Source organism: Crocuta crocuta, unplaced genomic scaffold, assembly GCF_008692635.1.
Source record: "Crocuta crocuta isolate KB4526 unplaced genomic scaffold, BGI_CrCroc_1.0 scaffold55, whole genome shotgun sequence".
Lineage (NCBI taxonomy): Eukaryota > Metazoa > Chordata > Mammalia > Carnivora > Hyaenidae > Crocuta > Crocuta crocuta.
In genome coordinates, this window is record NW_027530512.1 from 3,056,196 (window position 1) to 3,075,211 (window position 19,016).

Genomic DNA, 19,016 nt, shown 5'->3' on the forward strand with positions numbered 1-19,016 from the left:
AACCTAGACTAAGAAAAAAAAAAAAAAAAAGAAAGAAAGAAAAACTCGTATTACCAAAATCAGGAATGAAAGTGGGGACATTACTATTGATCATAAGGAAATAAAAAGAATTATAATACTATAAATAATTGTATGCCAACAATTGGATTACCCAGATGAAATGGGAAAATTCTTAAAAACATAAAAATTATGAAAACTGATACAGGAAGAAGAAAATCTGGAGTAGACATATAACAAGTATGAATCAATAATAAAAAAAACTTCCAATACACAAAAACTCAGGGCCACATAGCCTCATTAGAGAGTTTTATCAAATGCTTAAAAAATAATTAACACAAATCTTTACAAACTCTTCCAGAAAACTGAAGAGGAGGGAACATTTCCTAAATCACTTCATGGGGCCAGTATCACCTTGATATCAAGTCAAATGAAGACAGCACAGTAAAAGAATACTATAGACCAACATTCCTTATGAATACAGACGCAAACTCTTAAAAAAGATACTAGAAAATTCATCCAACAGCATATTAAAATGATTACATACCATGACCAAGTGGGATTTATTCCATAAGTGTAAGTGTGGTTCAACATTAGAAATATATTTCTAATATTAAAATATTCTAATAAATAGAATATTCTAATAGAAATATATTCTAATCATTAGATTATTCTAATAATTCATATTTATTAGAATATTCTAACATTAGAAATAAATATTCTTTTTATTAATAAAGAAAAAAATCCACAAGATAATCTTTTTTTTAAAAAATATTTTTATTTATTTCTAGGAGAGAGAGAGACAGCATGAGCAGGGGAGGGTCAGAGAGAGAGGGAGTCACAGACTGAAACAGGCTCCAGGCTCTGAGCCGGCAGTCAGCACAGAGCTCGATGCGGGGCTCGAACCCACGAACCACGAGATCATGACCTAAGCGAAAGTCGGACGCTTAACCGACTAAGCCACCCAGGCGCCCCAAAATCCACAAGATAATCTTAACTGATGTAGAGAAAGCATTTGACAAAACCAAACACCCTTTCATGATAAAAATATTCAGAAAAATAGTAATAAATAGAAGGCAACTCCCTCAACCTGATAAAGGGCATCTATGAAAAATCCATAGTTAACATGCTACTTTTAGATAAAAGACTGAAAGCTTCCTCCTAAGATAAAGATGAAGGATGTCTTCTTTCAGCACTTCTTTTCACACTGTACTGGAAGTTGTAGCCAGGGAAATTAGACAAGAAAAGAAATGAAAGCCATCCATATTGGGAAGGAAGAAATAAAACTTCTTCTTCATAGAGGGCATAATGTTATACATATAAAATTCTATAACTCACAGAAAGAACTATTAGAGCCAATAAATTCAGCAAAGTTGCAGGATACATGAGGAACTAAAAAAATTGGCTGTATTTTTGTACACTAACATTGAGAAAATTTTTTAAGAATCTCATTTACAATAGTATCAAAGGAATAAAAAAATTAAGGAATATGTTTAATTAAGGAGGTGCAAGACTTGTACACTGAAAATTACAAAAGAAAGAAGACATAAATAAGTGGAAAGATGTATATTGTAAAGATGGCAATATTACCCAAAAGGATCCCCAGATTTAATGCAAATCTTAACAGATTTTTTTTTTTGCAAAAATAGAAAAACCATCCCAAAATTCATATGGAAACTTAAGGGCTCCGCATAGCCAAGATAATCTTGAAAGTTGAAGGACACACACTTTCTAATTTGAAAACTTACTTAAAAGTACAGTATTCAAAACAGTATAATCCTGGCATAAGGATAAACATATAAACCGATGGCATAGAATTGAGAGTTTAGAAAGAAACCCTCTTATGTTAAGGTTAATTGACTTTTGACAAAGGTGCCAAGACAATTAATGGTAAAGAATAGTCATTTCAATAAACTGTGTCCAGAACAACTTGATAGTCACATTAAAAAAAATGAAGTTGGATCCTTATTTCACACCGTATACAAAAATTATTTCAAAATCAATGAAAGAACTCAATATAAGAGCTAAAATAATAAAAATGCTTAGAAGAAAACAAGGATAAATATTCACTATCTTGTATTTAGTACTAGATTCTTAGATATGATACCAAAAGTAGAAGGAACTTAGAATATTTACACAAGATTTCATCAAAATTAAAAAGTTCCGGGGCGCCTGGGTGGCTTAGTCGGTTAAGCGTCCAACTTTCGCTTAGGTCATGAACTCGCGGTTCGTGGGTTCGAGCCCCGCGTCGGGTTCTGTGCTGACTGCCAGCTCAAAGCCTGGAGCCTGTTTCAGTCTGTGACTCCCTCTCTCTCTGACCCTCCCCTGCTCACGCTGTCTCTCTCTCTCTCTCTCCTAGAAATAAATAAAACATTAAAAAAAATTAAAAAGTTCCATTTATCAAAGGGCATTATCGATAAAAGTAGATAAGACAACCTACAGAATGGGAGAAAATCATATAGATATATGATTTGTAAATCATATATCTGATAATGGTCTAGTACCCAAAATACATAAAGAACACTCAACAACAGAAAACAAACCATTTAAAAACCTCATTTTTTTAGTTTTTACTTTGAGACAGAGACCATGAACGGGGGGTGGGGGTCAGAGAGAGGGAAAGACAGAATCCTAAGCAGGCTCCACACCATCAGTGCAGAGTACCACTGAACCCCCCAAGAGGGGCTCGAACACACAAACTGCAGATCATGACCTGAGACCAAGAGTTGGACGCTTAATGAGCCACCCAGGTGTTCCGAAAAACAACCTCATTTTTTAAGAGGCAAAAGACTTGAATAGACATTTCTGCTAAAAAGATATACAAATGGTCAATAGCAACAATAAAAGGTGCTCATCATCATTAGTCACTAGGGAAATGCAAATCAAAACCACAATGAAATGCCACTTCATACCCAATGACTATAGTTTTTTTTTTTTTAAGGAAAATAACAAATGTTGTTGAGCATGTAGAGAAACTAGAAACCTCATCCATTGCTGTTGGGTATGTAAAATGATAGATCTCTGTAGAAAACAGTTTGTGAGGTTCCTCAAAAAGTTAAACAGAATTATCATATGCCTCAACAATTCTATTCCTAGGTGTAGATGCAAGAGCATTGAAAAGTGTGTTCAAACAAAAACTTGTACACATATGCTCATACCAACATTATTTTAATAACCAAAAGGTGGAACCAACCAAAATGTCCATCAATTGATTAATGGCTAAATAACATGTGGCATATTCATAATGGAATACTGTGCAACCATAAAAGGAGATGCTGATATATGCAACAACACAGATGAACCTTGAAAACATGATGTTAAGCAAAAGCAACCAGACATCAAAAGCCACATATTACATGATTCCATTTGTATGTAATGCCCAGAGTAGTCAAATCCATAGTGACAGAAAGGAAATTAATAGTTGCCAGAAGGCAGGGAAAGAAGTTATGGGAAGGAACTGGTTAACTGGTATGGATTTGTTGTTGGTGGTGGGGGAAGTGATAAAATATTCTGGAATTAGAGGTGATGGTAGCACAACACTGTGAATGTACTAAAAGCCAGTGAATTGTACACTTTAAAATGGTTAAAATGGTAAATTTTATGTTATGCAAATTTTACTTTAATTAATTTTTAAAAGGAATCCTCTAATCCAGCATAGTAAAAGTGTTGTCCTGTATCATTCTACAAATTTTATAATTTTGCCTTTCATATTTAGGTCTCCAGTAATCTAGAATTGATTTTTATATACTATATGAGTTAGGTGAACTAGTTTTGTTTTTTTTTTTAATATGGACAGCTTATTGTGGCAGCATCATTTATTGAAAAAAGACTTTTTCCACTGGAATGCAGTACAAACTGTCATATACCAAGTGTCCATACATGTGTTGGTGTTTTTCTTCATCTTATATTCTGTTCCACTGGTCTGTTCATTCTTACACCAATAATGCAGTACTTTAATTACATCATTTTAAATCTTGATATTTATAGGGCAGAACTTTCCATTTGGTTCTTTTCCTTATTCAAGAGTATCTTGGTTATTTTGGCTTTTGCATTTATTCTGTATATATTTTAGAAGCAGCTTGTCAAGTTTCTCTCTTCCTTTCTTAATTAAACAGACACACACACACACCACTTAGAAACTGCTAGGATTGTATTTACTATGTTTATATAGAAAAGTATAAAAAGTTTTGAAAGATACCCCTCTGATTTTTAAAAAAGTGATTACTTCTGGGGCAGTGTGAAAGCAAATAAGAAAAAGATGAGAGGATAGTTAAAATGGGTGTTAATCTTTTGTTTCATTTTTATTTATTTTCATTTTTCATAAGGAGGGTGTATTCATGTATTACTTGTATAAATACAGATATTTTTACTAATAAAATCCATGAAATGGATTGTTTTAAAATTAAGACCTGGTCTATGCATTCAACAGTAAGGGAGAAATAAAAGAATGAATACAATGTCTTGCATACTTAATAATGTCTTGATACTTAATAATTATTTCCTTCATAATAAAGTAGAAGAAGCAGGCACTAACTTTTAAGAATTATAAACTCTCTTTGAGCTAGAAGGAACAGAGTGAAGAATTAACTCAGAAAAATAGTTTAAGCAGAGGGGACAGATGTTTAGCCTTGATGGTCTTTAATAAAACAAGAAGCAAGATAATAGAATGGAGAAAAGGAGGAGGTGAAAAAAGGTTAAGCTCTGACAATTGCAATTCATCAGTGTGTATAAAGGAGTCAATAAGAGATGAACCCAAGGCTTGCCAAGGAGTAGTGAGTATCCACCTCGAGTAAGCAGAATTTGTAGTGGGTTAAGTCAGCACAAATGAGAAGAAGAAATGCCAAATCACTTCCAAAGAAAATAACATTCCTTTACTTTTAGAGAATAATCTGTATTCTTACTGTCTTATGCAACTGAGAGCATGGAGAAAACAATTTGTCCCATTTGATCTCAAACCTTTTGGAGATATACAATATATTTTGACTGCCGATTATTAAACAACAGAATTTTCCCCTTTAAGGGAAATTGTAATGAGAATGAATACTTTTTAAAGAAACTTTACTAATTCTTTCAATCTATGTTGTTTTTCTGTTCAATTAATTTGACTGACTGGGTGAACACTTCTAAAAGAAAAAATGGAGTTATAATATCAAACTCAGAATACATCACCAAAGTGTCACTTCTCTTTTTGAGCTCTGAAGTCTATTGAAATGCCAGTAACAACACTAATAAAATAAACACATACATTTGTATTTTGATGTCAAGGAAATTCATAAGGGAGTGTACAATTACCCTTGAATCATTATTTATAACAGTTAAAATTTTTGTATTGAAAAAATATTTAAATTTACAGAAAAGTTGGAAGACTACTCAATAGAAGATGTTTGCATTTAATTCTGGGTAGGTAGTAAGCAAATTTATAATAATTGGAGCTATTTTTTCCCAAAGCAGGCATATATGAAGGAGTACAGCTTCCATAGCTACAATTTGTCAATCTCTATGGCAATGCTTTTAGAGTCACTATCCAGCTTGGTAGTTAGTTCCATCACATCCTTTCTTAGTAACTTATCTGTTTAAAGATCTTCAAGGTAGGCTGTATTTTCCTTTTCCTTTTTTTTTTTTTTAAGTTTTTCTTTATTCATTTAGTGATCTGTACACCCAACATGGGGCTCAAACTCACAGCCTTGAGATCAAGAGTTGCATGCTCCTCTGCCTGAGCCAGCCAGGAGTCCTGGGTAGGTTGCATTTTCTAAAAATCCAACTAGACATCCAAATATGCAATGTAAGATCTGAATTTATTAGTAAAAATAGATTACATGTGAATATAAAACAGATTTTCAGAAAATATATATCATGTATCTTTCCAGAGCTTCTGATACTGTTATTTTAGTGGCTATGATTAAGGGTTATAAAAATTTTACTAAAGAACAGAACTATAAAATTAGTGTATTCTGAGTTCAGTAAGACATCTGACAAGTCATTCATGAAATTCCTGTGGGCAAGATAGACAAAGAAAGTAGGTTTTGATGACTAGAAGAGACATATATGTTATCTGGTTAGCAAATATACATATACATAACTAGTAGGGTTTCTGGTAGCACGTGAAATAGCCTATCATAACAAAATTTCTATCAGTGACTTCAGTGAAAGCATGATTAACATATATGTAGGGAACAGAGCTAGAAAATACAGGTAATATGGCAGATACTGATTAAAAAAGATCTTTTTAGGCTAGACTGATCAGATAAATGTAGCAAAACAAAATTTAACAGAAATAAATATGAAGAACTGCATTTAGATTAAATTTAATGATAAAAAACACACAAGAACTTTGTGGTTCATATTTACAAAGAAAAGCCACACTTTATGATTTTGTCTAGATAGTGAACATGAGGTACAACTGTAACATATCTTTTATACATGTAAATATTTAAACATTCATGATTTTGTTTCTTTATAAGGACTATTTATACTTATTAAAATTATTCTCATATTGTTTGAAATTATTCAGAATTTTTGTTGTTCTCAATGGTATTAATCAGGGTCTATATGAAAATTTCTTTTGCCATATAAACTTGTCTTCCAGGTAAATAAAAGGCATAATCTTGCTGATAGCTGCATTTCTGTATCAAGTTTTGATAGTTTATATAAACCACTTAAAATACTATCCGCTATATAGTTAGCATTAAAAAATGACCTCATCATTATTACTATAGTCACTTAATATATTGGCTAACTACAGGGAAAGAATATGCTGATTATCTGTTTCATGGAAGAGTCCTTATACATCATGGTCACTGATAACCATATCTTGTTTTTTTATATCTGTCTTTAATGGATAGTTTCATGGAACAAATTTAACAAATATTTATACAGTGTATGATATGTGCCAAACTGTGCTATACACTGGATAGATCAATCACATAAACTGAGATGTGATTCTTGTCTTCATGGACCTAACAGACTACATATATAGGTATCAAACACATGAATAAGTACATAAGTGTAAATTGTGATAAGTGCTATAAAGGAAAAGAATGAGATGCTATAAGACAAAGTGATGGTAAGAATAATTTAGACGAGGGGAGGCAGATCAGAGGTCTTTCTATGAAAAATAAGTACTTACACTAGAACATAAAGAATAAATGGAAGTTAGCCAGGCAAAGAGTGGCGTTAAGAACGTTTTGGGTAGAGGGGACAGCACATTCTCCAAGGCAAGAAAAAGCCTGATGAAGCTTAGTGAGCAATGAGAAAAGGGAAAAGAATGGTACAAGAAGGGTCTAGAAAAGTTGGAGAGAGCCAGTACATGTAGAATCAGGTAGAACATGTCAAAGAGTTTGTTTTATTCTATATGTAACAAGAATCCATTGAAAGTGACATGATCTACTTCATGCTTTAAAAAGTGGACTTGGCTTTGAGGAGAAGAGTAAACTGAAGAGAGGCAAAGGTGGAACTGATGAGACTAGCCACTGAAATAACGGAGATGAAAGATGATGGTGGGTCAGACCAGATTGTTCCCTGGGAACATGTCAAGTAATTTCAAAATAGCCACTGATAAATCTCATATAATTTCCTAAAATACAATTTGGAATAATAGACTAGTTTTGTACCTTATGAGAATACTAACAGTTATGATATAAAACCAGTTCATTTGAGAATATATTATTCTCACACTGTGAGTTCCTCAAGGGTAGGGCCCAAATAATATATAATCATTTAAAAACTCACAGCATCCAACAGAGTGATACATGCATATTCGTGTCAAGATAAATATTTGGTGAATGAATGTAATACAAAGGGAAAGGAAAGATAAATATAGATTAGATCTATGAAAAGCTATAGGGAGGAGGCTGGACTTGAGCTGGTACAAGAAGTTTTTAAACTTTTATTTATTTTTTTTAAGTTTTTATTTAAATTCATTAGTTAACAGACAGTGTAATATTAATTTCAGGTGTACAAGATAGTGATTCAACAGTTCCATAGGGCACCCAATGCTCATTACAAATGTACTCCTTCATCCCCATCACCTATGTAACCCATTGCTCCACTCACATCCCCTCTGGTAACCATCAGTTTGTTCTCCGTAGTTGTAAGAGCCTGTTCTTGGTTTGCATCTCTCTTTTTTCTCCCCTTTGCTTGTTTCTTAAATTCCACATGAGAGAAATCATATGATACTTGTCTTTTTCTGACTCACTTGTTTTGCTTAGCATAACATATATACATACTCACATACATACCACATCATCTTTACCCATTCATCAGTCATTGGACACTCCAGCTATTTCCAGTTTGGTGATTGCAGATATGCTGCTATTAAGTATCAGAGTGCATGTATCCCTTTGAATCAGTAGTTTTATATATTTGTAGAAATACCTAGTAGTGTGACTGCTGGATTGTAGGGTAGTTCTATTTTTAACTTTCTGAGGAACCTTCATACTGTTTTCCATAGTGGCTGTACTAGTTTACATTCCCACCAACAGTGCAAAAGGGTTCCCCTTTTCCCACATCCTCACCAACACCTGTTGTTTCTTGTGACACAAAAAAAACTTCATCTAAGGCATAGGCCTTGCAACTAAACTCAACATTGTGTGTATAGGCCCTTGGAGAGGGACAGCAACATTAATCACATTTCCAAAGGAGGTCACCACCTATAAAAATATAAGGCACTGAGGTAGGCCTTAAATCATACCTAAAGGTAGAATAAGAAGGAAAAAGAAAGGCTTGTTCAACTGGGCAAAGGAAAGAGGAAGTGTGAAGAGAGAAGTGTGTAAGTAGCATTTGAAAGCTGAGTTAGTATCAGTGAGGTGGTCGATCCCCTAAAATAATGAATGCTTACTTTTATTAAGATACTGCTTTAAGTGCTTTTATATCCATTTTCCTATCTAAATATTCATAACTTAGTCATTAAGTAATCATGATATTAATATCATTGATCTTCCTATTTTAGAAGACTGGGGCTTAGAAAGGGTAAGCAATACAATGTCATAGAGCTATTAACTGACAGAACTGAAAATATCTGATGCCAAAATTCATGCTGTTCCATAAGGCGCAATGGATACTACTTCCCAAATATGAAAAAGGTCTTTGTAGTTTAATACAGCTTTCTACTTATTTTATTGATAGTTAGTTAGCTTCATGAAAAGCTTAATAAATATATTTTATTAGCCCAAATAATTATTACTAATTACTAATGGTTACTAATTATTAATTACTAATAATACTAATATATACATAATTGGGTCACAATATTACTCAAAGGTCAATGCTAGGAAAAAATAATTGGCATCCTAACAAGTCATCCCTTTACAAACAATGGTTGTGTTATAAAAACTTACTGGCTTTTTTAATTGAAATTTTGAGAAAATCAAGAGTCATTTTTTTTTTTACTTTTTTTTTCTTTCCTTTTATAGTTTATTGCCAAGTTGGTTTCCATATAACACCCAGTGCTCATCCCAAAAAGTGCTCTCCTCCATGCCCACCACCTCCTTCCCCTCTCCCCCAGACCCATCAACCCTTGGTTTGTTCTCAGTATTTAAGAGTCTCTCGTGGTTTGCCTCCCTCCCTCTCCTTAACTATTTTTTCTCCTTCCCCTCCCCCATGGTCCTCTGTTAAGTTTCTCCTGTTCCACATATGAGTGAAAACACATGGTATCTGTCCTTCTCTGCCTGATTTATTTCGCTCAGCATAACACCCTCAAGTTCCATCCACGTTGCTATGAATGGCCAGATTTCATTCTTTCTCATTGCCATGTAGTATTCCACTGTATAGATAAACCACATCTTCTTGGTCCATTTGTTAGTTGATGGACACTTAGGCTCTTTCCATGCTTTGGCTATTGTTGAGTGCTGCTATGAACATTGGGGTACATAGGCCCCTATGCATCAGCACTCCTGTATCCCTTGGGTAAATTCCTAGCAGTGTTATTGCTGGGTCATAGGGGAGTTCTATTGTTAATTCTTTGAGGAACCTCCACACTGTTTTCCAGAGAGACTGCACCAGTTTACATTCCCACCAAGAGTGTAGGAGGGTGCTTGTTTCTCCATATCCTCGTCAGCATCTATAGTCTCCTGATTTGTCCATTTTAGCCAAAAAGTCATTTTTAAGGAAGAACATTAGGTACATGGACATCTTGAGTAAAAATTTTATTTTATTTTGTAAACATCCATATATCTTTGTATTCCTTTCACATGTCAGGAAAAACTGTGAAAGACTTTAAAATGGACAAAAATATTAGGTGTCCTGTGTAGTGGAACATTCTGGATTATGTTCACTGTCTACAGTCTTTCAGCTATTTTACAACTCAACCTTGCAGAAAATAGTAATGTGTGTTTTTGTTCAAATGATTCTTTTGTACAAGAGAAGTGCAATGGGCTACTTTGCAGATAACAACTAAAGTGTTGTCAAATTTCATTTACATTCATTTAGTACTTAATGCTTATGTTTTTGTGTCCTTTGAATTTTCCTGTGAAACAGTTGTAATATCTGATTCCTTCAATAATTAATTAATAAATAACACCTTTGATATGTATTCATTTAGTATTTACAGTAAAATTATGATTTTACCTTTAAAATTATTCATTAACAGTTTTAAATTAAGGGAGCCTAGATGGCTCAGTCGGTTAGGCATCCAACCTCATTTCAGGTCATGATCTTGAGGTCCATGGGTTTCAGCCCTGCATCAGGCTCTGTGCTGACAGCTTGGAGCCTGGGGCCTACTACAGATTTTGTGTCTCCCTCTCCTTCTGCCTCTCCTTTCCTTGTGCTCTGTGTTCTCTATCTCACAAGAATAAATGAAAATTAAAAAAAGTTTTAAATTAAAAAATAAAAAAAATGTTTATTCATTTTTGAGAGAGAGACAAGAGCAGAAGCCAGGGAGGGACAGAGAGAGAGGGAGATACGGAATCTGAAGGAGACTCCAGGCTCCGAGCTGTTAGCATAGAGCCTGATGTGGGGCTCAAACTCATGAACTGTGAGATTATGACCTGAGCCAAAGTGGGGCACTTACCTGACTGAGCCACCCAGGGGCCCCTTCATTAACAGTTTTAGAGATCATCCACTGATAGGCCCAATGAATTCAACAAATAGGACCAGATAAACCACACTGTTGGAGGAGTACACTTTTCAGCACTTGCTTAAGTCTATAGGTATCTTTTTGTTGCAACCACAGGTAAATCCCAAATGCCAACAGAATTCTATTTTTTCCTTTGTTCATTTGTTTTGTTTCCTAAACTTTACATGTGAGTGAAATCATATGGTATTTGTCTTTCTCTGACTGACTTATTTCGTTCAGGATTATACTCTATAGCTCTATACATGTCATTGACAATAGCAAGATTTCATTCTTTTTAATGGCTGAATAATATTTCATAAATGTCTATTCATGTCTTTTGTCCATTTTTAATTGGATTTCCCTAAGATTTTAAGTCAAATTTCACTTTATTACTTTTTTTTCTTCCCCCTCTCATTTTATATCCATATTAGGGACTGGGATAGATTTTTCTGACATCCATGGTCTAAATTATTATTATTTCATTAACTTTATTTATTTATTTAAATTTTTAAAAGTTTTTAAAAATTATTATTAGTTAGTTATACTTAACAGTTCAATTTTTTCTAGCCTAGAGCTTTTTATAAACTATCATATAGTCAGTGACTAAAACAGGTGATAATGTATCCTTTGAAGTTTTTATTTGAAGATTAGTAATCTTAGAAATTGTGTCAAGACTCAAATCTCAAAATGGTATTAATGAGAACATAATGAAGGAAAAGAAAATAAGATGAAAAATCATGAGCAAAAAATGAGGTTATCAGAAATTAAATATTAGTTTGACCAATTTGTTCGTGTTTTAAGACGTAAAGTGATTCTTTTAACGGCTTATCTTAATTAAGCCAGGTAATTTATTTAAGGGTATGTGATAAAATTGCTACAGGAAAATAATAACTTCTGAGGAATGAATTTCTTGGAGTTATGTGGTAAAAGCTCTTTGTCACATACGGCAGAATCTTAATGATATCAGAATATTTCAGATACAGGAGAAACTCTATTAAACTAAATTCCTTGAAAGAATATGCTCAGTGGCACTTACACTTTTAGAAAAAAAGTATGCTGAAGATCATTCAGAATAAAACACATCTTCTATAAAATGTTATACCTATCTCCAAGGATAGGTGGTAGGCTGTATGCTTGCAAAATCTTTAATGCAAAAGCCTATTGTCTTACCCGTTCATCTGCACTGTCTGTTGCATGATGGGAATAATTGATGAGACCAGGAATGGGCTGCTCACCGTGTGCCATGATAACAGCTGGACTGGTGTAGAATGGATGCTTCAAATGCACAACACATAACAACTATGAGTATAGTGACAAGAAAACATGAAACTATACAAGCAAAATGACTGGAAAGGAAAAGGTGAAAACTAAACAATGAAATGCCAAAATTTTTCAAATGTAGAATGACAATACCAGCTTAGACTTCAAATGTTGTAAGCTTTTTCTTAAGATGGAAATTGATGGTACTTTTTACTCTTTTAACTAAGAGTAAAAGAGTAAGAAGATATAATGATTTAAAATGGGTACCTATTTAACCCATCAGTTCCATAAAAACAAAATGAAACAAAACAAAGCAAAATCACATAACAACATAACTACTTACTAATCTTAAGTAAAGACTTAATGGACCATTGAATAGATGTGGAGACAAAATCATTTGGTCTTCAGTGAAAGAACCACCTACTGGTTGTCTACAAGGACACCTTAAAAAGATCTCTATAATCCTTTTAATCTATGTGTTGTTGAAAATCCTCTCGTTATGTTCATAGCCAAAATATCTGGATGACGCCTAAAACTTTAGGAATTACTTCATCTAATAAGATTAGGTTTTCAATCTTTATGCTCTCAATCAATGAACAATCATTATTCCCAGAAGTGATATATTACTTTCTGAAGATTGTAAAGCTTACTGGGTGGATTATACTAGGTATGAATAATAATGTAAATGATGTTCTATGACTAAGGGAACTAAGTTTATGCAAGTACCTCATGGTACTCTATTTACTACCAGAATTGCCCAAAAAGAATCTGTAATACTTTGGCACTATTCTAATAACATTATTTTATTATATAAAAAAAGTACATTATATCTATTTTCTCTCCATAGTGCTTGGGTAATTTCGGTGAAGAAATATTTAAATGAATGTTAATTGCTGAAAAAAATCTGTCTTTAAAAAAATCTTTATTAATCTTTTTCAACTAATTTTTATAATTATCTAAGGTTTCTTACCTTCGGTTTGCTGCTCCTTTATGAATTTGTGAATATTTGATGTTTTAAATACATAAACATTGTATATTTAATATGTCCACAAAATGACATTTCTGGAGAGTTAAATGTCACATTGTTTATCATTATAGCTATTACTTCAATAGGCAACAGCACTATTCTTAATGCCTCAAAACTGAGAACAAACTTCAGTGCTTTCAAGGAGTCTATCTACATTATGGAGGGAACATAGCTGTGAAGTATCATAAATATCCTAGTTCTTTTTTAAGGATGCCTTGAAGAGGTACTGAACTTATGAAAAAAATGGGGCGGAAAGAGAGATGAAATCAGTACATTTACCTGTGGTTCCTTTAGATATTTGGGTCTTTGTCAGCAGGCTTACCTTGGCAGCAATGGCTGCTGCAGTTATATGTGACGAAGAACTATCCTCTGTTGAAGCAACACCACTGTCTTTCTTCTCTTCTTCCTCTTCCTCGCATTGAACCCCTTTGTCTTCTGTCTGTTTATGGGGGCTAGTTGTGGGAGGAGGGGAAAGAGGAGGTGGTGGGGAAGGTAAATCTTCAAGTTCATCATGCACTTCCTTTACTTTTACAATGGCATCACGTAAAAGGTCAATGGCATGAGGTAGAGCTGGCAGTATAAACTGAAAGCATTCCTGTATGCAAGAGGAAGAAAAAAATGGAGTTAAAGCACTTTTAAAGGTATATAAAATGATAGCAATCACATTTATTTGTGATTTTGGATCTATATTTCTTTCCATCAGTCTTAAGAATGAATCATAGTTAAAGTATTGTTTTTGTAATGTGAAATATGAAGTAAACACTGTATACTTTAAAATAGTCTCTGTGAGCTGTAAAATTACAGAAATATATAAGCCTATAGTACATTTTTCTTAAAGTAAAATTTCTATATAACTTTGGGTTTTAAAGATGAATTATGGGAAAGGCAGGAAACAGTTTTCACCTTTCTAGTAAGAGCAAAGTACTAGAATTAACAAACCAATTGAGGGCTGATTTAATTTATTCAGAAAGCTTAAGTTCTGACTACCATCATAAGACATAGGCAACATTGTGCAATATGCAAAAATAGATATGAGTTTGTACAGAGCACTGCATAAAAATCACTACAGTCTCCTGCTCAAGTGTCCACTATTACCTGTAACATAAACCAAAAGAGAATTGGTGTATTCTCTCACCAAAAGACAAAGAATAGGTGAGAACTTTAAAATCAGAACATAGGGCCAGATATATCCAGGGAATGTATTTGGGCAGAGGTTTTTCTCTTTTACATTTAAAGTAACTTACCTTAAAATCTAAGATGTAAAGAAATATCTTAGAATTTACAGAGGGTATGGAATATCTGTAAGGGTGACTAATCTTTTGACTTCTCTTTGTATGGTTCAAAAAATTTTTTAACTTTTTTTAAAAAATTTATTTCTGAGAGAGAGAGAGCATGAGCAGGGGAGGGTCAGAGAGAGAGGGAGACACAGAATCTGAAGCAGGCTCCTCGCTAGCTGTCAGCACAGAGCCCGGCGCGGGGCTCAAACCCATGAACCGTGAGATCATGACCTGTGTCAAAGTCAGCCGCCCAACCGACTAAGCCACCCAGGTGACCCCTCTTTGTATGGTTCAATCACCCTAGTGATAAAGATTATATAGCAAAGAATTTAACCTTGACCAATGAGAGGGCTGGCCTTTACTCTCAGCTTTTGGGAGGTGAACTCTAGTTCCTGGTCTTGCCTAAAAAGAATATCTTTGTTTGCCTAGGAGATTGGCCATTGGGCAATCTAATAATGTGGATTATTATGAGGATTTAGAGAAAAAATGGTGTCAGTTTTGCCTCTGGAAGAAACTAGAGACTAAAGACATCAGTTTTCCCTCTGGGAAGGGTTAGACTAAAGGCCAACCATATAGGTAATAGTGATCAAGTCCCAATAAAATCTCTGGACATCAAAGACAAAGGTGAGTGTGCCTAATTATGATATTCTGTGTGTACTGTCTCATATTATGGTCAAGAAGAGGTAATGCTATCATTGAATTCATGGGAGAAGATGATCAGAAGTTCCTCATTTGGCACCTCTCACATTTTGCCCTATGTGCTACTTCTCTTGGCTGATTTCAATCTGTATTCTTTCCCTGTAATACACTATAACTTTGAATTTAGCAGCTTTCAGTGAATTCTGTGAGTTCTTCTAGTGAATTATTAAAATTGAGGGTGGTTTTATGGTGCCAGAAATGAGGGAAGTCTCGTGGAGTGCTCCACATTTATAGCTGGCTAACTTTTGCAGTTGGCCCAAACTTCTTACAGTTGGTGTTAGAAATGAAACTCAGTAGAAAGATCCTGACTCATATGATCATGAAACATGATCTGGGAAGAGAAAGAAAGAAAGGGTGGGGATGATGAATCTTTAGAATCTGGATAAACACAGGATCATGCACAGTATGCAATTGTAGCTGTGCTGCAATTAGTTTTTAGAGATAAAAGTTATCAATGGAATTTTGAAACAAAAGATACAACTTTTAACGAGTTGTATTGATGCATAGAGAAACAAAGTAAATACACAATATCTTGGTTATTGTTATTTGCACTAGCTAAAACAAAATGGAGAATGTAGGGGTGGATCCTAAGGTTGTGACAAGCTTCAGATTCTGGCTGATCTGACATATGGCTGCTAACCCCTGAGCTGCTTCCAAAGAAAAATGTTATGCTGAAGCAATAAATAGTGAATAAAGTTAGATTTATTCATTAGAGAAAGGGGGTAAGAGAAATGAGAGATACAAGGGACTTATCCTTTCTGGGCAGAAATATTTAAATGATTATTAAGAAATGGATGAGTAAAGTGAGCACTGTTGGGGGCAAAATAAAGGCCTTAATGTAGCACTATTTTGGTTTGAGCAGACAGATGGGGAGCACTGATCTCCCAACATTGAAGGGTCCTAAACAAATATCAATTTACCCTAGTTTGAAGGAATTTTAAAAGCTAGAAAGCATAGATAACTAAAAGAAACCTCACCTTGATCCATCTTAAGTGAGGGTCCCATAATCTAATCAATATATGTCCTGACCAAAGAGTCTGAATCCCTTGGTCCAACCCAGGCCTAGAAATCCAAGGCCATATACACATAAATGGATAAAATGGTCAGGGGAGGGAGAAGATCCTTTTCTGGGATTCCTTGACATGGCACTGCTTATGTACTGTGATTCTAACACCTGTTGAAGTTCTAATGGGCAGGGGTAGAGTACAGTTAGATCAGAAGGATAGAGAGATACAACAGTTGATGGAATTATAGTGAAAGTTGGGATGAAAATTAGATGTTTAAACAGTAAACTTTATATGAAGTGGTCAGTCTCCTTTATCTGAATGTATTATGGGGATGAATATTATGTTTGACTGGATAATTCTTCCCCTACCTAGTACTGCAAAACAGAAAGCATAAAAGTCCACTCTTCCACCAATATAGATTGTACATGCGAAATGGGAACCAATAAGATTGCCTGAGTCAACACAGGTCATTAATTGAAGAAGGTAAAAACAAATCAGCTCGATGGGCTGAACTGCATGATGTTTGCCCCTATGTTTGTTTTTTTTACCAACTCATAGGAAGTGTCAAGGGGTCTGGTGGAGTGCAAACTGGGTTTATTGCAAAAATCTGTGAGTGCCACCAAAAAACAACTGCTGGGATTTCAGATCAGAAAATTTCCACTTGAGAGGCATTTACTAGCTTGCTATTAGATTTATAATTGAGATTACCCTTATGACTGAAGAACATAAAATTATCGTGAAACCTTAAATATCCATAATGTTTTGGGAAATATTAGAGAAATACTCTAATGGGAAGGCAATGCCCAAGAGAGTTCCATAATAAAATGGAAATGGTGCATATAGGATCATGCTACCAGGAGAATGCAAGGAGGTACTCACGAGCAGGTAGCCTCTTTTCACTAGGGCCGACTTCGGAACCACCTGAGGAGCTGCTGGATCCCATGGCCACTTGGGCCACTTGGGCGGTGCCCTATAAACAGCTTTCTACTGATCAACAAAGAGCTGCTTGGTTTATGGATGGCAATTCCAAGGTGAAGGGACAGCATCCTGTTTGGAAGGCCGCCACTCTGATTGAAGAAGGTAAAAACAAATCAGCTCGATGGGCTGAACTGCATGATGCTTGCCCCTATGTTTGGGTTTTTACAACTCACAAGAAGTGTCCAGAATCCTGGTCATATGGTCAGGCAGAAGGGCAATGGAAAATTGGTCTATTAAAGGGATGCCTGTGTGGGACATGGCCTATGAAAATCACTCTGGGAATAGAAGGGGTATATTAAAGTAGGATATGTTAATCCCCATCAGAAAAACCCCCTTTCAGAATGGGAAGTTAATTAGAACTCATGAGCAGATATCCCAGCATGCATGCTTGACATGGCACTTGGGCCCATGAGATGAATAGACAATGGGGGGGGGGGGCCGNACCCTCTGAGGCACAGAATGTCAACAAGAATGGTTCTATCTGCTAACAAAAAAGATGGACAGCAGAAAGCTATACAGCGGATTCCATAGGGGAAGGTCCTGCACATAGCTAGCAAATTGGACTGATGTTGCTAGTCTCTGGAGGCTATAAATGAGTCCTAATAGGAATAGACATTTACTCGGGACTGGGCTTTGCTTACCGAATGGTAGATGCAAATGCTCAGTGTACTATGAAAGGACTAGGACAGAAAATATTGTACCAATGACTGTAGAGTCACATTTCCTTAAACCAAGGTACACACTTTCATATTCAGAGCAATGATTTGATAGCAAATTTGAATGGGCAAAGGAAAGATTTCTTGTCCAAAGAAGGAGGAGCATGGCTTACATGTTCTCATTAGTGTGTGGTCACATTCAATATCAGGCAGGCCTAGGGAAGGTCCCCACCAAATATAGTCCTCTACCTTTCTGGGGAAGAGAGGGTTGGGGGATGATATTGGTAAATATATATATTTTTAGGACTATATTTTTTCTTTTATCATATCAGACCAACTTTCTTTTTTTCCTACCTGATGCTATATGGTGACAGTATCAGGACTGCAACTGTGTGTGCCAAAAGCAGGATGATTCTTAAGCAGAAACTATAACTGTATCTTTAAGTCTTGATGTCAGAGTTCCTAAGGACCTGATTAGGTAGATTATGCCTGACTCCATCTGGACAATTTAGGATTGACAATGGATGCAGTTACATTGCCTGGTGTGTGAGATTGCTCACTAGTCCTGTACCTATGTAACCTTACCTGACATGAATGGAAAAGGACTAAGCAGGTGGCACTTGCTAAATAAGTATTACTGGTGGCAGTTTGGACCAGCATAGTGGCCAAATCAACTGTCTCATTCAAAGATTTTCAAAGGAAAAGTCTGAGTATAAATGGAGAGAAGGAGGAATGGTAACTGGAGGTAAAGGAATGAATACATGAGTTATGCAATGGAAGAGATCCAATATTATACAGGTGTCTCAAAATCCATAGAACAAGAAGATACTGTTTCTTAGCTCAGTTGTAACAGATGCCAGAAAGGGTAAAACCATAAGTTGCTGAGACTACTCTTGCTCTGGGAACCTGACAAGTCTGTAAACCTGAGTAGCATAGTTCTGGGAGACAGTTTGGTCATATGATACGATGATGGACTAGGCTGTTAATATCTGTGTAGGACTCCAGTAGTGTGCCAGTATTTTCTGACTCATATTTCAGGTTGTTATCTACTTCTCTACTCTGAAA

At 35.1% G+C, this 19,016-nt stretch overlaps 1 protein-coding gene across 7 annotated transcripts in view; it reads right to left on the reverse strand.

The window, feature by feature from the left end:
- Nucleotides 1-19,016, reverse strand: part of GPHN (gephyrin) — a 593,666-nt gene that overhangs the window by 214,486 nt on the left and 360,164 nt on the right. For 4 of the 7 annotated variants that reach the window (XM_077767141.1, XM_077767140.1, XM_077767139.1 and 1 more), the window contains exons 7-8: nt 13,657-13,929; nt 12,218-12,322 (exon numbers count right to left, since the gene is read on the reverse strand). In XM_077767141.1, coding sequence (XP_077623267.1) covers nt 12,218-12,322; nt 13,657-13,929 — 378 coding nt within the window. The remainder of the gene's footprint in view (nt 1-12,217; nt 12,323-13,656; nt 13,930-19,016) is intronic. The other 3 variants (XM_077767144.1, XM_077767143.1, XM_077767142.1) reach the window with 1 other exon arrangement.